This window comes from Chiloscyllium plagiosum, chromosome 16, assembly GCF_004010195.1.
Source record: "Chiloscyllium plagiosum isolate BGI_BamShark_2017 chromosome 16, ASM401019v2, whole genome shotgun sequence".
NCBI lineage: Eukaryota > Metazoa > Chordata > Chondrichthyes > Orectolobiformes > Hemiscylliidae > Chiloscyllium > Chiloscyllium plagiosum.
The window spans coordinates 21,059,659-21,080,857 of record NC_057725.1 but is presented as its reverse complement, the minus strand read 5'-3'; the positions used below and the strand labels follow the sequence as shown (position 1 = coordinate 21,080,857).

General features: G+C 42.5%; 1 protein-coding gene across 1 annotated transcript in view; it reads right to left on the bottom strand.

Moving 5' to 3' along the window:
- Nucleotides 1–3,982: 3,982 nt before the first annotated feature.
- The window catches only part of lmo2 (LIM domain only 2 (rhombotin-like 1)), a 20,076-nt gene continuing 2,859 nt past the window's right edge, over nt 3,983–21,199 (bottom strand). Inside the window, exons 3-4 of the mRNA XM_043706398.1 lie at nt 10,672–10,901; nt 3,983–4,458 (exon numbers count right to left, since the gene is read on the bottom strand). Coding sequence (XP_043562333.1) covers nt 4,242–4,458; nt 10,672–10,901 — 447 coding nt within the window. The 3' untranslated portion in view covers nt 3,983–4,241. The remainder of the gene's footprint in view (nt 4,459–10,671; nt 10,902–21,199) is intronic.

The following is a 21,199-nucleotide window of genomic DNA, read 5'->3' as shown; positions in this document are numbered from 1 at the left end:
CAGCTTCTGTGGTGTTATTTCAAGTAGCTCTTGATCAGCACAGGAACCTGGCCAGGCTTTTGCATAAACTTGATTCCTTTACACAAGTAAATTGTGAACTTTTGCATGCTTTGATTAAATCATTAACTTTAAGGGGAGTCTGGGAGAAGTGGTGCTCAATAATTAGCACACTTTCCCAAGTCAATTGTAACTTCAAGAACCTTGTTATTCCCAAGTTTGACAGACCTGTGCAACACTGCCAGAACCTAAGAACCCCTTATAAATGCTGAAAGGTCCTTACAAATCCTAACAAACTCAAGCAGAACCTGTAAGACCCTAACAGGGCTTGGTAGACTTAACATCCTCAAACAAACACTAATATATCCCAAAAGATCCATAGTGGAATTCACAGAGCCCCCTAACAAATGCCCATAAACCTGAGCTGTCTCAGACCAATCCAAATAGACCCCACTTGGTCTATTTGGATTGGCCTGATGACTTCAAAAAGTCATTCCTGATGAAGGGCTTTTGCCCGAAACGTCGATTTTACTGCTTCTCGTATGCTGCCTGAACTGCTGTGCTCTTCCAGCACCACTAATCCAGAATCTGATTTCAAAAAGACCCCACTTGGTCCGAACAGAACCTCACAGACCTTAACAGACCCAAACAAATACTAAACAATCTTAAAATACGTGAGGAGATACTAACAAACCAGAGTGGAAGCCCATTGTTGGTTTAGTATGAAAAGTAAAATACTGCAGATGTTGGAAATCTGAAAGCAACACAGAGAATGCTGGAGGCTTGGGACCATTGGTGAAGAGAGAAACAGAGTTAATGTTTCAAATCATGATGATTCTTCTTCAGAATTTAATTTTGCTGCTTCATCAACTGGTATGTTGTTGATATGTTTTCCATCAGTTGCCTCATTTTCCTGAACACCAATTTTGTCTTTTCCTGTGGAGGAATGGATCATTTTTATTTTCTAGAATGTAGCATGTAGATCATATATTTATAATCACTCAAGACTCATAGAATCGATGTCAGTAATTATAGGTGTGAGGAAACAAGTATGTAGGATGTGAGATGACAGATTATTGAGATACATTCGAGGATATGTAACATTTCAATACTTTGGTGTCATTTGATATTCCTAAGAATGATACTGTATTTTTAAACTTGGACCTATCATGTTACTTGTCTAATTTAGTTATCTCTTTTGCTTTTATTCTGAAAACACCCTTGTTCATGCTTACTTACCAAGATAATTTCAGTTCATCAGACACTGCCGGGAATTCCGAGGAATATAGAAATCACATTCAAAATTACAGATTCTGCATTGTAATATCATATTAAATAAATTCTTCCCCAGCATTCCAATTTTTGTAGCTCTTTGATTATCTAATTTGGACATGGTTTTTAGATGAACCCTGTGTTAGTTACACACTATGGGATGCAATGGTAATGTCATTAGGTTAGTAATCCAGACAGGAAGTGAGGACTGCAGATGCTGGACATCAGAGTCAAGAGTGTGGTGCTGGAAAAGCACAGCAGGTCAGGCAGCATCTGAGGAGGAGGAGAATTGACATTTCAGGCACAAATCCTTCATCAGGAATTCCTGACCTGGGAACATTGGTTTGAATCCAGATGGTGAAATTGAATTTCAATGACAATCTGAAAGAAAAAGTGAGTCTAACAGTGACGATGTAACCATTGTTGTCAAAGTCCACCTGGTTCACTAACGTCCTTTGAGGAAAGTAATCTGTCATCCTTACCTGGTCTGGCCTCATGTGACCCACAGTGGTTGCACTTTAACTGCTCTCTGGGCAATCAAGATGAGCAATAAATACAGATCTAAACAGCAACAAGGAAAAAATCTTACTTTCTCTTTTATGATGCCACCATTTTGGTCTCTCTTCCTAAGACTTGCCCAGTCCTTAACTTCACAGTGGCCCTTTAGTCTACTCCCTTCATATAAACTCTACACCCCTCTGCCCCACAAACCCATCTCCATCACCCCATACTCAACTCCTTGTCCCCACACCCGTCCACCCTAAAATAGACTGGTATGTTCTGGTACACTGCTGTGATGACTCATATTCCTGTTCTGCCGTATTACTTAGCTGAAGAGACACAGGAGGTAATTAACAGTATCAGCCTTTCCCAGTTTCAGCAAAGATAAATCATGTCCTAATGCACTTAGATCCTGACTGTACTGCCACAGGATAATCTAAACCAAAGTAGTTAAAACTACCCACTAAATCATTCACTCTTGGTTATTGCATTAATTACAGTCGCAATGAAAACAGCATTGAAACTTGAGATTGTATTGCAGATTTTTTTAATATACAAAGTCATTTTAAGAATGCATTAATTTAAAATATGCTATCATGGGGAATTAACAACCTTCAAAAAAAGCTCTAACTTATGTTGTATCGCTCCTTATTTTCTTATTAAAAGAGCAATGGAATTAAATATTCATTAAATTTGATGCCTGCTAAAAATCCTGTGCTCTTTAATGTTCCATTGAAATGCTGACAATCTTCCCTTAATAAAATGAGATATCCAGCAGGCTAAAAACAATTTCAAAACATGCAAATGTATAAACCTTGGAAACATTCTGAACAAGAGTAGGATCATGTGGATCTTTGAAAGGACAGAGACAAGTTGGTAGAGTGGGTAGAGAGGTGGCAAATGCAGAGAAATGTGAGGGAACTAATTTTTATCAGAAGAACGTGGGAAAACATAAGAAGTAGAGGAGCAGAGGAATCTGGATTTATAGGCCATTAATCATTGACAGTAGTAGGACAGTGAGAGAGCAGTTAATAAAGTATTCAGTATCTTGGGCTTAAACAGTAGGGACAATGAGTATAGAGCAAGATGGTTATTTTGAACTTGGAGAAGATACCAGTTCAGCTTGAGTCTCATGACCAAGTCTGGGTGTCACACTTAAAGAAAGATGTGAACATCGAAGGAGTGCATAAAGGCTTCATGAGAATGATTCCAGGCTTGGGGAACTTCAGTTTCATGGAGAGACAGGAGTTGTTAGGACTTTTTGACTTGGAGAAGAGAAGGCTGTGAGGAGATTTTAGAGAGACATTTGAAATTATGAAAGATCTGGACAAAGCAAACAAAGTATACAGGGAGAAGCTCTTCCCACTTGTGAGAGAATGAGGAAAGAGGAAAGATTTAAATTAACTGGCAAAACAAACAACAGCAAAATGAAAACATTTCCACGCAGTGAGTGGTTATGGAATGCACTGGCTGACAGTATGGTGAAGGGAGGCTCAAATAAGACATTTAAACGTAAATTTAAAGGTAAATTAAACTGTTATCTGAAAAGGAAGAACGTGTGAGGTTCGAGGGAGAAAGCAGAAGAATGGCACTAACTGAAATGCTCAGAGAGCTAGTGCAGACCTGATAGGCTGAATGGCCTCTTTCTGGCACTCTGCAATTTTCTGTGGTTTTAAATTGTAGTGGCTGATCTAATAATCTTGTAATCTGCTAAACAACACCTTTATGACTGTTTACTTATTAGAGTTTCCTTTTCTTCCCCCGTTTTTGTATTGACCTATTACTTGTTTGAATTAAACCAAAAACTCTTATAAAGTACATTTATGCAAAAATAGCTTTTGAACTTTTATGCTCTGAAATTGCTGACGAATGAAGAGGTGGCATCATCAGCTCAGACAATGATTGTGTCAAATAAATTGACAAATGGCTGAGTCAGAGTTCTGGAGCTTACTTCTAAACAGCACTCTGAGTGTATCTTCAATGCATGGAAATACAGTAGGTGAAAACGTCACCAACTTCTCAAGAGTATCTAGGAAGAGGCAAGAAATACTGCTCTTGTGTTCAGTGCACACATCCATGAGCAAGTAAAAATAAATACTAACTTGCAATTTGCCTTGTTGCCAAAGAAAAATACCCCCATTCTCCTTCAGCATTCTGCTTTTGTCCTCATCTGAAATTGAAGCCGACAATGAGATCTAGAGCCAAGTCAATCTGTCAGAAGTCAAACTGAGCAGTTTATTTATGAGGAGTAAGTATTCATCACAATTACTAAGATGACATTCATATCGGTCTCCTTAATGAAGCTGCAGAAGTTAATATTTCACAGTAGAGTGTGTATATAAATGAAACCTTCACAGCTTATGTTAATAAAATATCTGTACAAGTCCTTAACATTTATAGGCTCTTACAAAAGGATGAATTCACATATAGACAATACTGAGACCCATTCGTGCAGAGTATCAGGTGTAATTCTAGATCATCCCATTTTTAGTCCATTCATAAATGTCCTGTTCACAGACAATGTCTGAGTTGATGAGCAAATATCTGTCTCCGACACAGAAATGCTTTTGACAGGCAGCACATTTAAAACACTCCAGGTGGTAAACTTTGTCTTTTACTCGCATGGTCATTTCGTAGGCACGGATGCGTTTGTCACAAGCAGAACAAAGTCCATCTTGACCAAATAGTCTAGGAAAAAAGAGGAAGGAAGTTAGCTTAAAGCAGGAAGAACACAAACTAAATCTGCACTCATCAAGATTCTTTCCACTCATCAGTGCAATAGAACAATTTGAGGGCAACAGTGTTGCTAAGTGGGTAAAAGCAATATTGCTATAATAAAGGAGAGTACGAGGAGCTCCAGGGCCAAGATTTCTGCTCTTAATTGCTAAAAAGTGTACTTCCCTTTGCCAGGGGTGTCTGAACATTTTGAATTATTTGGTGATGCAGCCTTTAATTTTACCAATGTTAATATTGTATTAGAGGAGAGTACTGATTAGTTTGCAAGGGGACTCTGATTGGTACAGGCTTTGCAATGGAGAATGCACTAGTTCATGATAATTGACAGTTAACTGCCAATATATAAATTATAAATCAGGCAGGTTGACTCATTGATCAAAGTATTGTCCTGAGAAATGAAGCAATATAACCTGCATATAAATGTTCTTTACCTCTGCAAAGAACTGGAACCTATGTATTAACATATGTGGTTTCACACTGTGAGCCTGATTGATAATCCTAAATTGAATGTCGGTGTAACTCTTCACATATTCAGAAATGTACAACTGCAGATTACATCTAATGCTAGGCATAATATTGTTAGCTTTGTTAGTGCAGGCAGGTTGAGTATGTTCAGAAAATTGCTAATTGTGAAATATTGGTGACCCCTTACATTAATATTTTTGTGAATTATCCTGATGATTCCAAGGAAAAAGCTTTAACAAAATGTCATTTTTTAAAAACAATACTCAAGTTCTACATTACCAAATGACTAAGTGATAAATTAATTATCCCATGGCTTTGCATAGATCTCAAGCTTGAAGTATCTGAGATTTTCAAATTGGGGTTGTCACCCCATGCCAGATCAGCATCAGTTCTATACACCTATTTTAAAGAACTAAGGGACCCAGAGAACAGCTTGACACTCAAATGAGTGGTGCCAGGAACTGCCTGGAAGGAAAACATGGAACCAGATGTTGGGAACACATATTTATTCCAGGGGACTGAGTGGAAAGCACAGAAGGCACTAAGCTATTTAGAGGAGACCACAGGAGCTGATGGTTGCCTCGCAGCCCTGGCCAGACTGGGTTTCTGTGTCAAACACCTGAGGAATGGCTGAAAGACAGTAAAAACATTGTGGACAGTTGGAATAAAGAACAGTAGCAGTAAGCAAGTCATTCTGGACCAGGCAAGACCCCTTCAAAATATTTCAAGAAGGGAGCCTAGATCCTAACTTTTTCTTATTTTGAAGGGAGATGTGAAGTGGATATTCCAGGTGTGACGCAGCTGGTCAAACCACTCGACTTGAAGCAAAATAACAGTTACTTAAGCACAACAGTTGAAACACAAACAAAAGAAAACAGAATTTAGAATAACTTTTGGAAACTTTACGCAACTTAACGAAGGAGCTGTTCCAATTTCCATAACATCTCATAAACACACCCCTTGGCATAAAGTAAATGCAAACACAGGTTCTTACAGGCAAGAGAGATTGCAGAGATAGAAGCCAGTCAAGAATAATCTGCTGAAGCACGGAACCTTTTTCCACTGCAGCAGTTTCTGACTGCCTGCTAAAACCAAACTAGAGAGAACCTGAACTGGGGGATCTGGCCACTTCCCTGCCATTGTTAATTTAGGCTCTTTCCGTAACATTTCAGCACCTCTGTCTTTCCAACTTCTCTTAAAAAAACCAAGGACAAAATAACCTTGTTAAAGTGACAGCATCATCACAAGGTGAAAAAGCTGCATCTCTACCCTTCTTCTCCTGGGTGAATTTTTGGAATATATTGACCAATCCTAAAAGGCTAACTGGTGACCACTATTCAAAGGCTGAGATCACACCAGATTTCCAAAATAATCAAAGCTTGTGAAAAAGCTTCTTGTTTTGATCTAAGGCTGTAAGAGATTTAGCGGAGGTCATAAAAATCAGTTTCTAGAAGAGACAAACTTCATCCCTATTGAACTATTGGCCAATAAGGGCTTTGTTTCCTTTTCTTCAATACCTTTTCTGCAGTGTTTGTAGTGGATTTGCATTGTGTGAATGTGTTTGGCTGGGATTAAGGGATATTGTTTTTAATACTAGACGATAGTTTGGTTTCAGACCATTTTTGTCAATTGGTTTAGGAATAGCTTTCATCAATAACGAACAAATTATTTTTCAATTTGTTAAAGAATCCTGGTCAAAGTGTCTTCTACTCTGAATCATGGTATATATGGGTATTAGTTGCCTGTTTTAGTGACTGCATGAACACAATTACATGAATGGTGTGAGTATTGGAGCAGTGAAGCTTGATTATCAGTGCATTCCTCCAATCACACATCGGCTCTTGTGCTGTGGACATGTCCCTACCTCTGAATCAGTGGCCTGGTTCAAGTTCTTATTGCTCTAGAGGCATGTAATAACCTTTCTGAGCAAGTTAATTAGAAAATATCTTCTTTTCAGACTGGAGGCCTGTGACCAGTGGAGTGCCACAAGAATCATTGCTGGGTCCACCACTTTTTGTCATTTATATAAATGATTTGGATATGAACATAGGAGGTATAGTTAGAAAGTTTGCAGATGACACCAAAATTAGAGGTGTAGTACATAGTGAAGAAGGTTATCTCAGAATACATTGGAATCTTGATCAGATGGACCAAAGGGCTGAGGAGTGGCTGGTGGAGTTTAATTTAGATAAATGAAGTGCTGCAGTTTGGAAAGGCAAATCATGGCAGATGGTGGAATTTTAATTCAATAATAATCTGGAAATAAAATTTTAATGATGACCATTAAACTACTGCCTACTGTCAGGAAAAACCCATTTGGTTCACTAATGTTCTTTAGGGAAGGAAATTTGCCTAATTTATCTTGTCTGATTTACTTGTGACTCCAAATCCATAACAATGTGGTTGACTGTTAACTGCTCTCTGGGCAATAAAGGATGGGCAATAAATGCTGGTCCAACTAGACGCACTGACATCCCGTGAATGAATGAAACAAAAATGTCAAGGAAGTCAGAAAGCACATTTCAGAAAATTCACACTTGACCAATTTTTTAGATTGCTCAGGGATGTCTATTGTGGGGAAATGAAGCACATATAGAACAGAAGTTTCCAGCATCAACATTTGGAAGGTTAAACTAACCCTAACCCTTGATGCCACATTTGACCTTGACATGAACTTTTGACTGTATATCTGTAACATCCTCAATACAAACTGACTTTCACTTCCATAACCTTGTATGGCAGGGTGAAAATGGACAGTCATGAGAATTAGAAACGGGGGTGCTAATTTGGCCCATGAGTCTGAGCCAACACTCAGTAAGGTCACAACAGACACACATAAATGGGCAGGGAGTAGAGGGACACAGATCCTTAGAAAATAGGCGACAGGTTTAGATAGAGGATCTGGATTGGCGCAGGCTTAGAGGGCTGAAGAGCCTGTTCCTGTGCTGTAATTTTCTTTGTTCTTTTCTTCTTTGTTCTTTGAAAGTGGACAGACATATTGAGAGAGTGCCAAGTAAACCAGATGGGTTTCATAAACAGAGATAGTGATTACAAAAGCATGTAAATTATGTTGAACGTTTATAAAGCTCTGGTTAGACCCCTACTAGAGCACTGAATCTAATACTGGTCACCACACTTTCGGTAGGATGTAAGGGTCTCAGACAGGGTCCAGAGAAGGTTTATCGAATTATTGCAGGGATGTGAAGTTTTTGTGACAGAGTTAAAATGTTAAAATTCAGTTGACCTCCATGGAGTAAACAAGATTTGTTGGTGAGTTGACAGAGGTATACAAGTTGATGGCAGGTTTGGAGAAGATAGACAAAGCACAAACAGTTCACATGGCCTGATGGTACAAGATTGGAGGGTGCAGATTTAACATCTTGGGCAAGAGATGCAGGGGAAATGTGGGGATGAGGCTTTTTTAACGTAGTAATGGCCTGGACATTACTGCTCATGAGAGTGATGAAAATAGAAACTTCAAAATGGAATAAGAGGAACACTTGAAGGAAAAAAAAACCCACAGGTGAAAGACTACAGGGATCATGTAGAGGAATGGGACTGACTGGATTGCACTGCAGACAACTAGAATGGACTTTAAGGGGCAAGTGTCCTCCTTCGGTGCCATAAATGGCTCCATGACATTGAACTGCCATTGTCCATTATTCATCTATAGATGTGTGCATCCTCCACAAACTAATTATGATAGTAACTAGCAATTATTCTCAAATCTAATTTTCAAATGGACATTTTTCAATCATTGTTACATGGTGGAATGCTGGAGGAAAGCTTGAAATATGACAGCTGTATTACTTATCTAGTTATTAAAGATGATACAGATACAACTCTTGGTTATTATCAAATGCTCAGTGTAGGTCAGTGCAAACAGATCTATCTGAAAGAAAGCCAAGCTCTCCTCAGAAGAGAAAATTATGCAAAGTTCCTGTTCCATGGTGGAGATCAGGAACTTGCTCCCGATAGGAACCTGAGGACACTGGCTCAATTGAAAATTTCAAGACAATAATTGATAGATTTCAGGGTATTAAGGGACACAAAGCATGGTGAGGGAAATGGAGTTGTGCTACAGAGCAACCATGGTCTAACAAAATGGGAGAACAAGTGTGAGGGTTGAAAGACCTACTCCTGCTTTCATACTCCACTAATAATATCCAGAAATCTAAGCTGAAAGATTTAATTAGATTAGATTAGATTAGATTAGATTACAGTGTGGAAACAGGCCCTTCGGCCCAACAAGTCCACACCGACCCGCCGAAGCGAAACCCACCCATACCCCTACATTTACCCCTTACCTAACACTACGGGCAATTTAGTATGGCCAATTCACCTACCCTGCACATCTTTGGATGGTGGGAGGAAACCGGAGCACCCGGAGGAAACCCACGCAGACACGGGGAGAACATGCAAACTCCACACAGTCAGTCACCTGAGGCGGGAATTGAACCCGGGTCTCTGGCGCTGTGAGGCAGCAGTGCTAACCACTGTGCCACCGTGCCGCCCAAATTTAATATGTTACTTAACCTAGTGACGTGTTACTTCTGACTTTGTCCACCCCAGTCCAACACCGGCACTTCCACATCATGACTTTCTGATGAGAATGGGATTGCACTTGGCTTAATGTGCTTCCAATTTCCTGCAGTCAGTCAGGTTACCAACCCTAACCCTAACTCAATATCCAGAAATAACATGATGCAATCTAATCCATTTTTCTTGATTTTCTTAATCTGCACTCCTATTCTTCACAATTTTCATGCTGTTTTCATGCAGTTGTATCTGCATGATGTTGAAATGAATAGACAGCAAAGCTTTAGTCTGTGCACAGGCCTCCTGAACATACAAAAGTTCGAATGTGTCAATGGAAAAAAACCTCCAAACAGTGGAGACAAGGAACCATTGCGAGAAGCAGTCATTTTCAGAATTTCTTAATCACACTTGCACAGAAGGTCTTTGGACAAATGTTGGGTCTTTATCATAAAGAGTATTCACATAAATTTACAAAGAAATAAGATGCAGGATGTTTGAATTGTGACTGGTATTGATTCAATTCAAGGTAGGAAATAATAAACAACTTATTAGCCTGCCTCAGCTACTAATAAACAACTCACAAGTTCTGCAGTAGTATCTGGCCTTGTGTAGTCACAAATAGCACGAGATTTTTAAAAAACTGTCTCCAAATCAGGTACAGCAAAGGCTGCCAGGTCAGTTAGCTTTTTGTGAGGGTGATGTTTGGCCAGTCTTTGAGGGAGAATGCTATATTTTAATTCAATTAATTAAAAGAAAAACACAATCCACTGATGTAGAGAAATGTGAAATCTTTGTTATTTTGTATTAATCTACAAGGAGAAGTTGTTCGGTTTTTTTGTTCACTCGTTGTGAAATGATATGGTTTAGCAATTCTTCTATGACATCATCTTCATCAAGTTTTACCTTTGTTTAACTTCAAAGAGATTGAAGTAAAGTACTTGTGTGAGACATGAATGTGAAAAATTTATCACATGGAAATATTAAAGTCACATTTTTGTACGTAATCACCTGGTCTGATTCTGATAATTTACCTTAACAGCACAGAGTTTAAACAGTATATACTCAAATTTTTCAAGCAATGATGAAGCACTGCTTTTACATACAGGGGATTCAGTATTAAATAAAAATTGAAATAATTTGAATTAAATAAAGCTATCTTACCTGAGGTAGTCCCTTCGGCAGAGCTTTCTGCCTAGTTTATAGTACAATCTCCTCCCCACTTCTCCCAGTCTACAGCCGCACAGGTCACAACTCAGACAGTCTTCGTGCCAATACTGATCAATAGCTTTCAGGAAATAGCGATCTCCAATATTCTGTTGACAACCCCCACACATTAACAATGAAGGAGGTATCTGCAAAACCTCATCCACCGGCTCTCTGAAACAAAGAAACTTAGGTCAGAGGCAATTTCAGTTAAAGTCTGAGCACAGTGCTAAGATGCAATCTAAATAATATTACAATTTAACATTTGAAATAGGGAGGTGAAAATCAGCAAGCAGAATTTACACTGATGATGAGGGAGTTAGGGGAGAGAAAAGAGTGCGCAAATAGGTAGAAATGCAGCACAGCGAGAGAGAGAAAAAAAAGTTCAGGCAGGCAAAGTGATTGTTGATCACCACGAAGAAGGGAAGTTCAGACAGGTGATAATGAAGGGGACTATGACTGGGTGAAAATGAGTACGGTGTGCTAGAAGCAAGCCAAGTCCTGACAGGACTAGGGGTGTGGGAGTCGATTAAGGACATGGAAGAAGGCGTTCATGCTCTGAATTCAATTTTGAGTTCTGAAGGCTCAAAGGTTCCCAAGCGTAAGGTGAGATGTTACTCAGCTTGGTTGAGCCTTGCTGGAGCACTGCAGTAGGTCCAAGACAAAATGCTAGCATGAGAACAGGCAAGTGCTTGTTTCATGTTTGGAGGAAAAGGGTGCAAAGTTCCATGTGTGATTGATGCCATTGTAACTATGCTCTGGCAAGCCAATTTACTCTTTGGAGCAGAGTGACCAATTGACAGAACATTTCAGATGGACACAATACTCCATAAGGCCTGCAGGGGGAGCTCCAATACAGAAGATATCTGGCCCATCATCAACAAAAATGTTTTCCTCAAAATTACTGTTCTTGCATTGGTACTGGGACAAATTCCTGGAACTCCCTTTCTAACAAGTTACAAAGAGTAGTGTATTGGATGAAAGAAATGGCTCACCATCACTTCTCAAGGCCAACTAGGGATGGCCATTAAATGTTGGCCTTGCCAGTGATATCGTATCCCACGTATGAACAGAGAGGAAAAAAGGGCTATCCACGAATGCATTTGGTATGAGAATTTCATTTAGATTTTGATCCCCCAACCCTACAACCAGCATAGACTTCAATAGGCCAAAGTGGTCTCTCCCTCCCAATAACCTTCCACCTCTCGGAATCCTCCATCCTGGTCACCTCCCCTCTCTTTCCCAGCTCAATTTCTATCAAAGTCTCCACCAAAACTCCCCTTTGCATTCCATGACCCAGCCAAGAGTCACTCCAAGTGATACAACAGCTGCAAAGTTCCATTCTCATCACCCTGGGATGCCCAGCAAATGCATGAAGCTTGCCAGGTGCGCATAAGCAAAACCATGGCCCATATCAAGAGGGCCCTGGACAGACCTCTTCCATGAGAAATAAAACTGTGCCCAGTGTACATATGCAGGTAAATGGAAAACAATATGTGGGCTGGTGGGGGCTAGAAGGTTGGGTGAGCAAGTTGCGGATGATACGAAAGTCGGTGGAGTTGTTGACAGTGAGGAAGGATGTGTCAGGTTACAGCGGGAGATAGATAAGTTGCAGAGCTGGGCAGAACAGTGGCAAATGGAGTTCAATGTAGGTAAGTGTGAGGTGATTCACTTTGGTAAGAGTAACAAAAAGACGGGGTACTGGGCTAATGGTCGGATACTCTCACTTCATAGAACAGTCTTGCCATCTAAAGAATTAAAGTCAAAAAACTGCTGATGCTGGAATCCAAGGTAGACAAGCAGGAGGCTGCAAGACCACAGCATGTCAGGCAGCATCAGGAGATGGAGAAGTCAACTTTTTGGGTATAATGTTCAGGACTGAGGTGGGTGTGAGGGAAGCTTCAGATGATCTTTTTCCACGTATGGAGTCAGCTATTATGAGGGGGCATAGCTTTAAATTAAGGGGGAGTTGGTATAGGACAGATGTTAGGGGTAGATTCTTTACTCAGCGAGTTGTGAGTTCATGGAATGCCCTGCCAGTAGCAGTGGTGGACTCTCCCTCTTTATGGGCATTTAAACGGGCATTGGATAGGCATATGGAGGATAGTGGGCTAGTGTAGGTTAGGTGGGCTTGGATCAGCACAACATCGAGGGCCAAAGGGCCTGTACTGCGCTGTATTTTTCTATGTTCTAAGTTAATGTGGGCTACGGTCCTTTAAAATCCTCCATGCTGCCAACAACGGGAATGCACTCCTACTGATGTCAGTGGCCTTGTGGAGTTTTAATTGGCTGGAGGTGCAATTTCTACCTCCAATGTTGCTCTCCCTAATTCCGTGGGAATGGTGTTAGCTCAAGCTTCACATGTCTGCAGTTCCAGGAGGCAACCGCCCATTTTAATGGCCATTTTGGTAACCCCGCTGCACAGAACCCAGAGAGCACAGTGCAAACCCATCACAGCAGCTCTCTTCACAGTGTATTTCTTTTGGAAAGCTATAATATCTGTATCAGAGCTGGGCTACCGTTTGGATATGGTCCCAAGACACTTCGAGGATGGGTTCATTTAGATACCTTTAAGGCAGGGAGAAGGGTGCAGATACTTCGTTTGGAGGGGGTTTCGGATGCCATTTGATGGGACTTCAGGTACCCTTGCGGGCTGTCAGATACTCTTTCAGATTGTTAAGAAAGGATTTATGTTAATAAATGCATTAACTCCTTGGAACTGTTAATCCTGTCAAAGACCTGTCCAATACATAAAGGCCTATCAAAACATGTCAGACCTATCAAGGTTGGCCAGGACGCCTTTTTTAAGATTGAGAGTGTTTTTCTCAATAGAGTGCACAATGCAACTTTTAGTTGAATCTTTTAATAGAACTTTATTTTTCTCCTGTGTGTTTGTAGATGTAAGATCTAATGGGATGGTAATTTTTTAAAAATTCATTTGTGGGATGTGGGCCTTGCCAGCTGGTCAGCATTTATTACCCATCCCGAGCCACGCTTGAAATGAGTGGCTTGCTAAGCCATTTCAGAGGGCAATTGAGAGTCAACCACATTGCTGTCGCTCTGGATTTATATGTAGGTCAGACCAGGTGAGGATTACAGATTTCCTTTCCTCAATGACATTAGTGAACCAGATGGATTTTTCCGACAATTGACAATGGTTTAATGGTCATCATTAGATCTTTTATTCCAGATTCTTAAAAATTAAATACAAATTCCACCACTTGCTGTGGCAGGAATCAAACCCAGGTCCCCATAACTTTAGTTAAGTTTCTGGATTAGTAGATCAGCAGTAATATCTCGAGGCCATCGCCTTCCCATTAAGGTGAAGTTGCATAAGGACTACAAGGGGTCCGAGATACAGATGGACCGGCATTGAGGAGCACATAGTGATTACGAAGAGCCGACAGGTATGTGTCCAGAGAGTTAGGTCGTATGGCATGTCATGAATGAGGCATGTGGAATTTTTATATTTTACATTTGTATTTTTTTTGGACACAGTGCTGGACATCCACAGCAGGCTTCCCTCACGTGTGTAGCCTGTCTCGGCAACATTCATCTTCCTCAGCTATTTTCCGGCCATCCAGCCCAACTTTTAATCCAGCTCCCCCCAACTACGAGGTATGAACGTGGGGAGTACAGGCGGGTGGGCTTTTTTAGAGGGAATGCTGCTGATGCACCCACCCAACTCGGGAGAAAAGAATCTTTCAAATACAATTTTAAACCAGTGTTCAGGAAATTGTAATGTATTCCATGATATTAGATTCATAAAAGTTTACAGCACAGAAGGAGGCCATTTGGTCCATTATATCTACATCAGCTCCTGCCAGTCCCCTTCTCCAGCCGTAACTTCGTAGCCCACATGGCAGATGGAGATTAATTTAGATATATGGGAGGTGCTGCATTTTGGAAAAGCATATCAGGGCCTGACATATACACTTAATGGTAAGGTCCTGGGGACTGTTCCTGAACAAAGAGACCTTGAAGTGCAGGTTGATAGTTCCCTGAAAGTGGAATCCCAGATAGACAGGATAGTGAAGGCAGTGTTTGATATGCTTGCTTTTATTGGTCAGGGCGTTGAATATAGGAGTTGTTAGGTCATGTTGCAGCTGTATCGGACATTGGTTAGGCTACTTTTGGAATACTGCATTCAGTTCTGGTCTGCTTGCCACAGGAATTTTGCAATGAAACTTACAGTCATAAAGATGTACAGCATGGAAACAGACCCTTCGGTCCAACCCGTCCATGCCGACCAGATATCCCAACCCAATCTAGTCCCACCTGCCAGCACCCGGCCCATATCCCTCCAAACCCTTCCTATTTATATACCCATCCAAATGCCTCTTAAATGTTGCAATTGTACCAGCCTCCACCACTTCCTCTGGCAGCTCATTCCATACACGTACCACCCTTTGCGTGAAAAAGTTGTCCCGTAGGTCTCTTTTATATCTTTCCCCTCTCATGCTAAACCTATGCCCTCTAGTTCTGGAGTCCCCAACCTCAGGGAAAAGACTTTGCCTATTTACCCTATCCATACCCCTCATAATTTTGTAAACCTCGATAAGGTCACCCCTCAGCCTCTGACGCTCCAGGGGAAACAGCCCCAGCCTGTTCAGCCTCTCCAAAGCGAGTAGAAAAGGTTTACAAGCATGTTGTCAGGATTGGAGGGTTTGAGCTATAGGGAGAGGCTAATTCGGCTAGGGCTGTTTTCCTGGAATGTCGGAGACTCTAGGGTGACCTTAAAGAGGTTTATAAAATCATGAGTGCCATGGATAGAGTAATTTAACAAGGTCTTTTTCCCAGGAGTCCAAAACTAGAGAGCATAGGTGTACGGTGAGACAGGAAACATTTAAAAGGGACCCACGGGACAACTTTTTCACGCAGAGAATGGTGCATGTATGGAATGAGTTGCCAGAGGAAGTGGTGGAGGCTGATATTTAATGTTTAAATATTAAAATACAATATTTAAAAGGCATCTGGATGGGTATATGAATAGGAAGGATTTGGAGGGATATGGGCCAAATGCTGGCAAATGGGACTCGATTTATTTTGGATATCTGGTCAGCATGAATAAGTTGGATCGAAGGATCTGTTTCTGTGCTGCACATCACTATGACTCTATGTTGGGGAATTTAGAACTAGGGGGTCATCCAGTTAAACCGAGATGAAGCAAATCCTTTATATAATAGAAGATTGTGAGCTTTGGAGATGAGGAGAAATTTCTTCAAACAGCGATGAGCCTATGGAATTCTCTGCCACAGAAAGCAGTTGAAGCCAAAACACTGAATGCTTTGAAGAAGGATATAGATATAGTTCTTAAGGCTAAAGGGAACAAAGCTCAGTGGGCAAAAGCAGGAACAAGGTACTGAGGAGGATGAATTGAAAGATTTATTGTCACTTGTATTTAACAAATAAATACAGAGAAAAGTATAATATGTTGCCACGCTCCAGCCATGGTCATTTGCATGGATGACTCCTGTTCCATTTTTTATGTTCCCTTGTTTCTATAAGCAGATATGACATGAGATCAATTATTTTCTCATTGACTTTCTTGACACTTTTTGTGTCAACTATGGGTTGTGGCATCAGTTAAAATTAATGACAAAATTTAAGCGTAAAAATGCTACTTTGATTTCTGTCAATGTTAAATTGACTGAGCATTTGTGCAAACATCAGCAGTTACATTTGTAAAGAAGGCAACATAATGTATTGGTTATCACACAAATTTCGTCGACGGAGTTCTACATAGATGCGGTTACTTAACATTTACTGCTTCCTTAAGTAAGTTCATGTGGATCGAGAGGATATTGGAACAGTCACAGTATCACCATTTGTCTAGTGCATGCATGACTTCAGTTCTGTTGAATCTGAAAATTGGACGCATCCTTACAAAAACCAATATTCAATCACGAGAGAAACACTTTCAGAACTACTTTACATATTCCACTGATGAATATTTTTGCAGAAGAAATTATAAATAGTACTTGTTTTAATTATTGGCTGTTATTTGGAGTGAATAGTGGACTAGCCTCACAGCCTGAAGCACTTTTGAATATTTACTAGTCTGCATAGATATGGATCGATACAAAGGCAAAGTTGATTGTGGTATAAATAGGGGGAAATGGATCATTCAAATGCAGTGGTTGTGCGGTCAGGTCTCTGACTTCAGATTAACTGCACATGTATAAATCCCACCTAAGTTGCTGTGAAATCCAATGAAGGCAAGTCAGACTCAGGAGACGGTGAAGCCAGGATTAGAGTGGTGCTGGGAAAGCATAACCAGTCAGGCAGCATCCGAGGAGCAAGAAAATTGGACAAAAGCCCTTCATCAGGAATGAAGGCAGGGAGCTGTGGAGGTGGAGAGATAAATGGGAGAGGGGGGGTGTGGGGCTGTAGGGAAGGTAGCTGAGAGTACAATAGGTGGATGGAGGTGGGTGTGAAGGTGATAGGTCGGATGGGAGGGTGGAGCGGATAGGTGAGAAGGAGGATTGACAGGTGGGACAGGTCATGAGGATGGTGCTGAGTGGAAGGTTGGAACTGGGCTAAAGTGGGGGAGGGGAAATGAGGAAACTGGTGAAGTCCACATTGTTGCGATGGGGTTGAAGGATCCCGAGGCGGACGATGAGGCGTTCTTCCTCCAGGTGTCAGGTGGTGGGAGAGTGGTGGTGAAGGAGGCCCAGGACCTGCATGTCCTCGGCAGAGTGGGAGGGGAAGTTGAAATGTAGGGCCACGGGGGCGGTGGGTTGATAGGTGCGGGCTTCCCGGAGATGTTCTCTGAAGTGCTCTGTGAGAAGGCGTCCGGTCTCCCCAATGTAGAGGAGACCACATCAGGAGCAACGGATTCAATAAATGATATGTGTGGAAATGCAGGTGAAACTTTGATAGATGTGGAAGGCTCCTTTGGGGCCTTGGTCGGAGGTGAGGGGAGAGATGTGGGTGCAGGTTTTGCAATTCCTGCGGTGGCAAGGGAAGGTGCTGGGAGGGGAGGATGGATTGTTAGGGGGTGTGGATCTGGCGAGGTAGTCAAGGAGGGACCAGTTTTTGCGGAAAGCGGATAGGGGTGGGGAGGGAAATATTTCCCTGCTCGTGGGGCCCGTTTGGAGGTGGTGTAAATGTTGGCGGATGATGTGGTTTATGCAGAGGTTGGTGGGATGGTAGGTGAGGACCGGGGGGGCTTTGTCCTTTTACAGTTGGAGGAGTGGGATTTGAGGCCGGAGGTACGGGATGTAGTTGAGATGCATTGGAGGACATCATCAACCACGTGGGAGGGGAAATTGCGTTCTTTAAAGAAGGAGGCTATCTGGTGTGTTCTGTGGTGGAACTGGTCCTCCTGGGAGTAGATGCGGTGGAGACAGAGGAATTGGAAATATGCGATAGCATTTTTGCAGGAGGTAGGGTGGGAAGAGCTGTAATCCAGGTAGCTGTGGAGTCGGTGGGTTTGTAAAAAATGTCAGTGTTGAGTCAGTCATCGTTGATGGAGATGGAGAGGTCCAGGAAGGGGAGGGAGGTGTCAGAGATGGTCCAGGTGAAGTTAAGGTTGGGGCGGAATGCGTTGATGAAGTTGATGAACTGTTCAACCTCTTCGTGGGAGCACGAGGTGGCGCCAATGCAGTCATCAATGTAACGAAGGAAGAGGTGGGAATGGTGCCGGTGTAACTCCGGAAGATGGACTGTTCTACATAGCCGACAAAGAGACAGGCATAGCTGGGGCTCACGCATGTGCCCATGGCTACCCCTTTCGTCTGGAGGAAGTGGGAGGATTCAAAGGGGAAATTGTTAAGGGTGAGGATCAGTTCAGCCAAATGAATGAGAGTGTCAGTGGAAGGGTACTGTTGGGGATGTTGGGAGAGAAAGAAACAGAGGGCTTAGAGGCCCTGGTCATGGCGGATGGAGGTGTAGAGAGGGACTGGATGTCCATGGTGAAGATGAGGCGTTGAGCATTAGGGAAATGGAGTCTTGGAGGAGGTGGAGGGCTTGGGTGGTCTCTCAAACGTATATGCAGAGTTCCTGGACCAGAGGGCAACAGGACAGTATTGAGGTAGGTGGAGATGAATTCGGTGGGGCAGGAGCAGGCTTAGACGATGGGTCGGATGGGGTAGTCAGGCTTGTGGATCTTGGGTAGGAGGTAGAATCGGGTGGTGCGGGGTTCCCGGACTATGAGGTTGGAAGCTGTGGGTGGGAGATCTCCTGAGGTGATGAGGTTCTGTATGGTCTGGGAGATGATGGTTTGGTGATGGGGCGTGGGATCATGGTCGAGGGGGCGGTAAGAGGAGGTGTCTTTGAGTTAGCGTCTGGCTTCAGCGGTGTAGAGGTCAGTGTGCCAAACTACCACTGCACCTCCTTTGTCCGCTGGTTTGATGGTGAGGTTGGGGTTTGAGCAGAGGGAGTGGAGGGCTGCGTATTGTAAAGGTGAGAGGTTGGAGTGGAAGAGGGGGTGGACAGGTTGAAGCGATCAAAGTTGGAAATAAAGAGGTTGAGGGCAGGTAATAGGCCAGCACAGGGTGTCCAGCTGGATGGGGTTTGTTGGAGGCAGGCGAAAGGGTCCTCGGAAGGTTCACTCCACCTCCACCCACCTATTGCACTCTCAGCTACCTTCCTCCCAGCCCCACCTCCCTCCCATTTATCTCTCCACTCCCAAGGCTCCCAATCTCATTCCTGATGAACGGCTTTTGCCTGAAACATCGATTTTCCTGCTCCTCAGATGCTGCCTGACCTGCTGTGCTTTTCCAGCACCAGTCTAATCTTGACTCTAATCTCCAGCATCTGTAGTGCTCACTTCTGCCTAGAAATTGAAACCAGCTAATCAATCTGGTTTCGGAATGTAACATGCCTCTGCTCCCTCCACAAGTGAGTTTATAGAGAATAGCACTTGGAGGAGGATAGGCCTTAAGAGTGCACTCTATGCAGGGGACATCATCAAGAGTGACTTGGCTGCACCATTACTGACCTGGTCCTAAAGGGTCTGCAGCAGCTGGTGAGGGAACTAACATGAGGGAAAAACATACTTACCCGAGTCATTGAGTCATAGAGATGTACAGCACAGAAACAACACATCCAACACATCCATGCCGACCTGTTATCCCAACCTGATCTGGTCCCATTTGCCAGCACTTGGACCATATCTCTTCAAACCCTTCCTATTCACATATCCATCCAGATGCCTTTTAAATGTTGCAATTGTACCAGCCTCCACCACTTCCTCTGGCAGCTCATTCCATACACACACCATCCTCTGTGTGAAAAAGTTGCCCCTTAGGTCCCTTTTATATCTTTCCCCTCTCACCTTAAACCTATGCCCTCTAGTTCTGGACTCCTCCACCCCAGCATCTATTTATCCTATCCATGCCCCTCATGATTTTATAAACCTCTATGAGATCACCCCCAGCCTCCAACACTCCAGAGAAAATAGCCCGAGCCTATTCACCCTCTCCCTATAGCTCAAATCCTCCAACCCTGGAAACATCCTCGGAAACCTTTTCTGAATCTTTTCAAGTTTCACAACATTCTTCTGATAGGAAGGAGACCAGAATTGCAAACAATATTCCAAAAGTGGCCTAAACAACGTCCTGTACAGCCGCAACATGACCTCCCAGCTCCTATACTCAATACTCTGACCAATAAAGGAAAGCATACCAAACGCCTTCTTCACTATCCTATCTACCTGCAACTCTACTTTCAAGGAGCTATGAATCTGCACTGCAAGGTCTCTTTGTTCAGCAACACTCCCTAGGACCTTACCATGAAGTGTTTAAGTCTGGCTAAGATTTGTTTTCTCAAAATGCAGCACCTCGCATTTATCTAAATTAAACTCCACCTGCCACTCCTCAGCCCATTTGCCCATCTGATCAAGATCCTGCTGTAATCTGAAGCAACGTTCATATCGTTGTCTGCATACTGCAGATGCAACTGTCCGTGATTGTAATAGCAAGAGTAACCACTGCCCAGTCCTTACAGAGAGAATCCTATTCACATCAAGGATACCCTCCACTGTGTTGTGCAATGCAATCACTGTGCTGGGTGGACAGGCTTTGAGCAGATCTAACAAGTGCAATCTGGTCATCCATGATAAGCCTGCATGATAATTTATTTTTCTTCTGCATGGACCTCCAAAGTCCATGGGCGCTAGTTACTTGTGGAATCATTAGTCAATGCTGCAATATGTGTTGGCACGCCAACCACCTTACCTGGAACGTCAGACCTGTGCAGCTTAAAGGGAACATCCAACACTACCTGGCCGGATATATTCCCCCACTCAACTATTACCATCAAGCCAAGGGATTAACCCTGAAGAGTGCAGAGGGCATGCCAGGAGTAGCACCAGGCATACCTAAAAAAAAAGGCGAAAAGCTAATGAAATTACAAAACAGGACTACCCATGTGCAAACAGCATCAGCAAGTGAAAGACAGAGTTCAGCAATTAACAGCCAACAGATCGGATGTAAGTCCTGCAGTCCAGCCATATCCAGTTGTGAACAATGTTTGACAATTG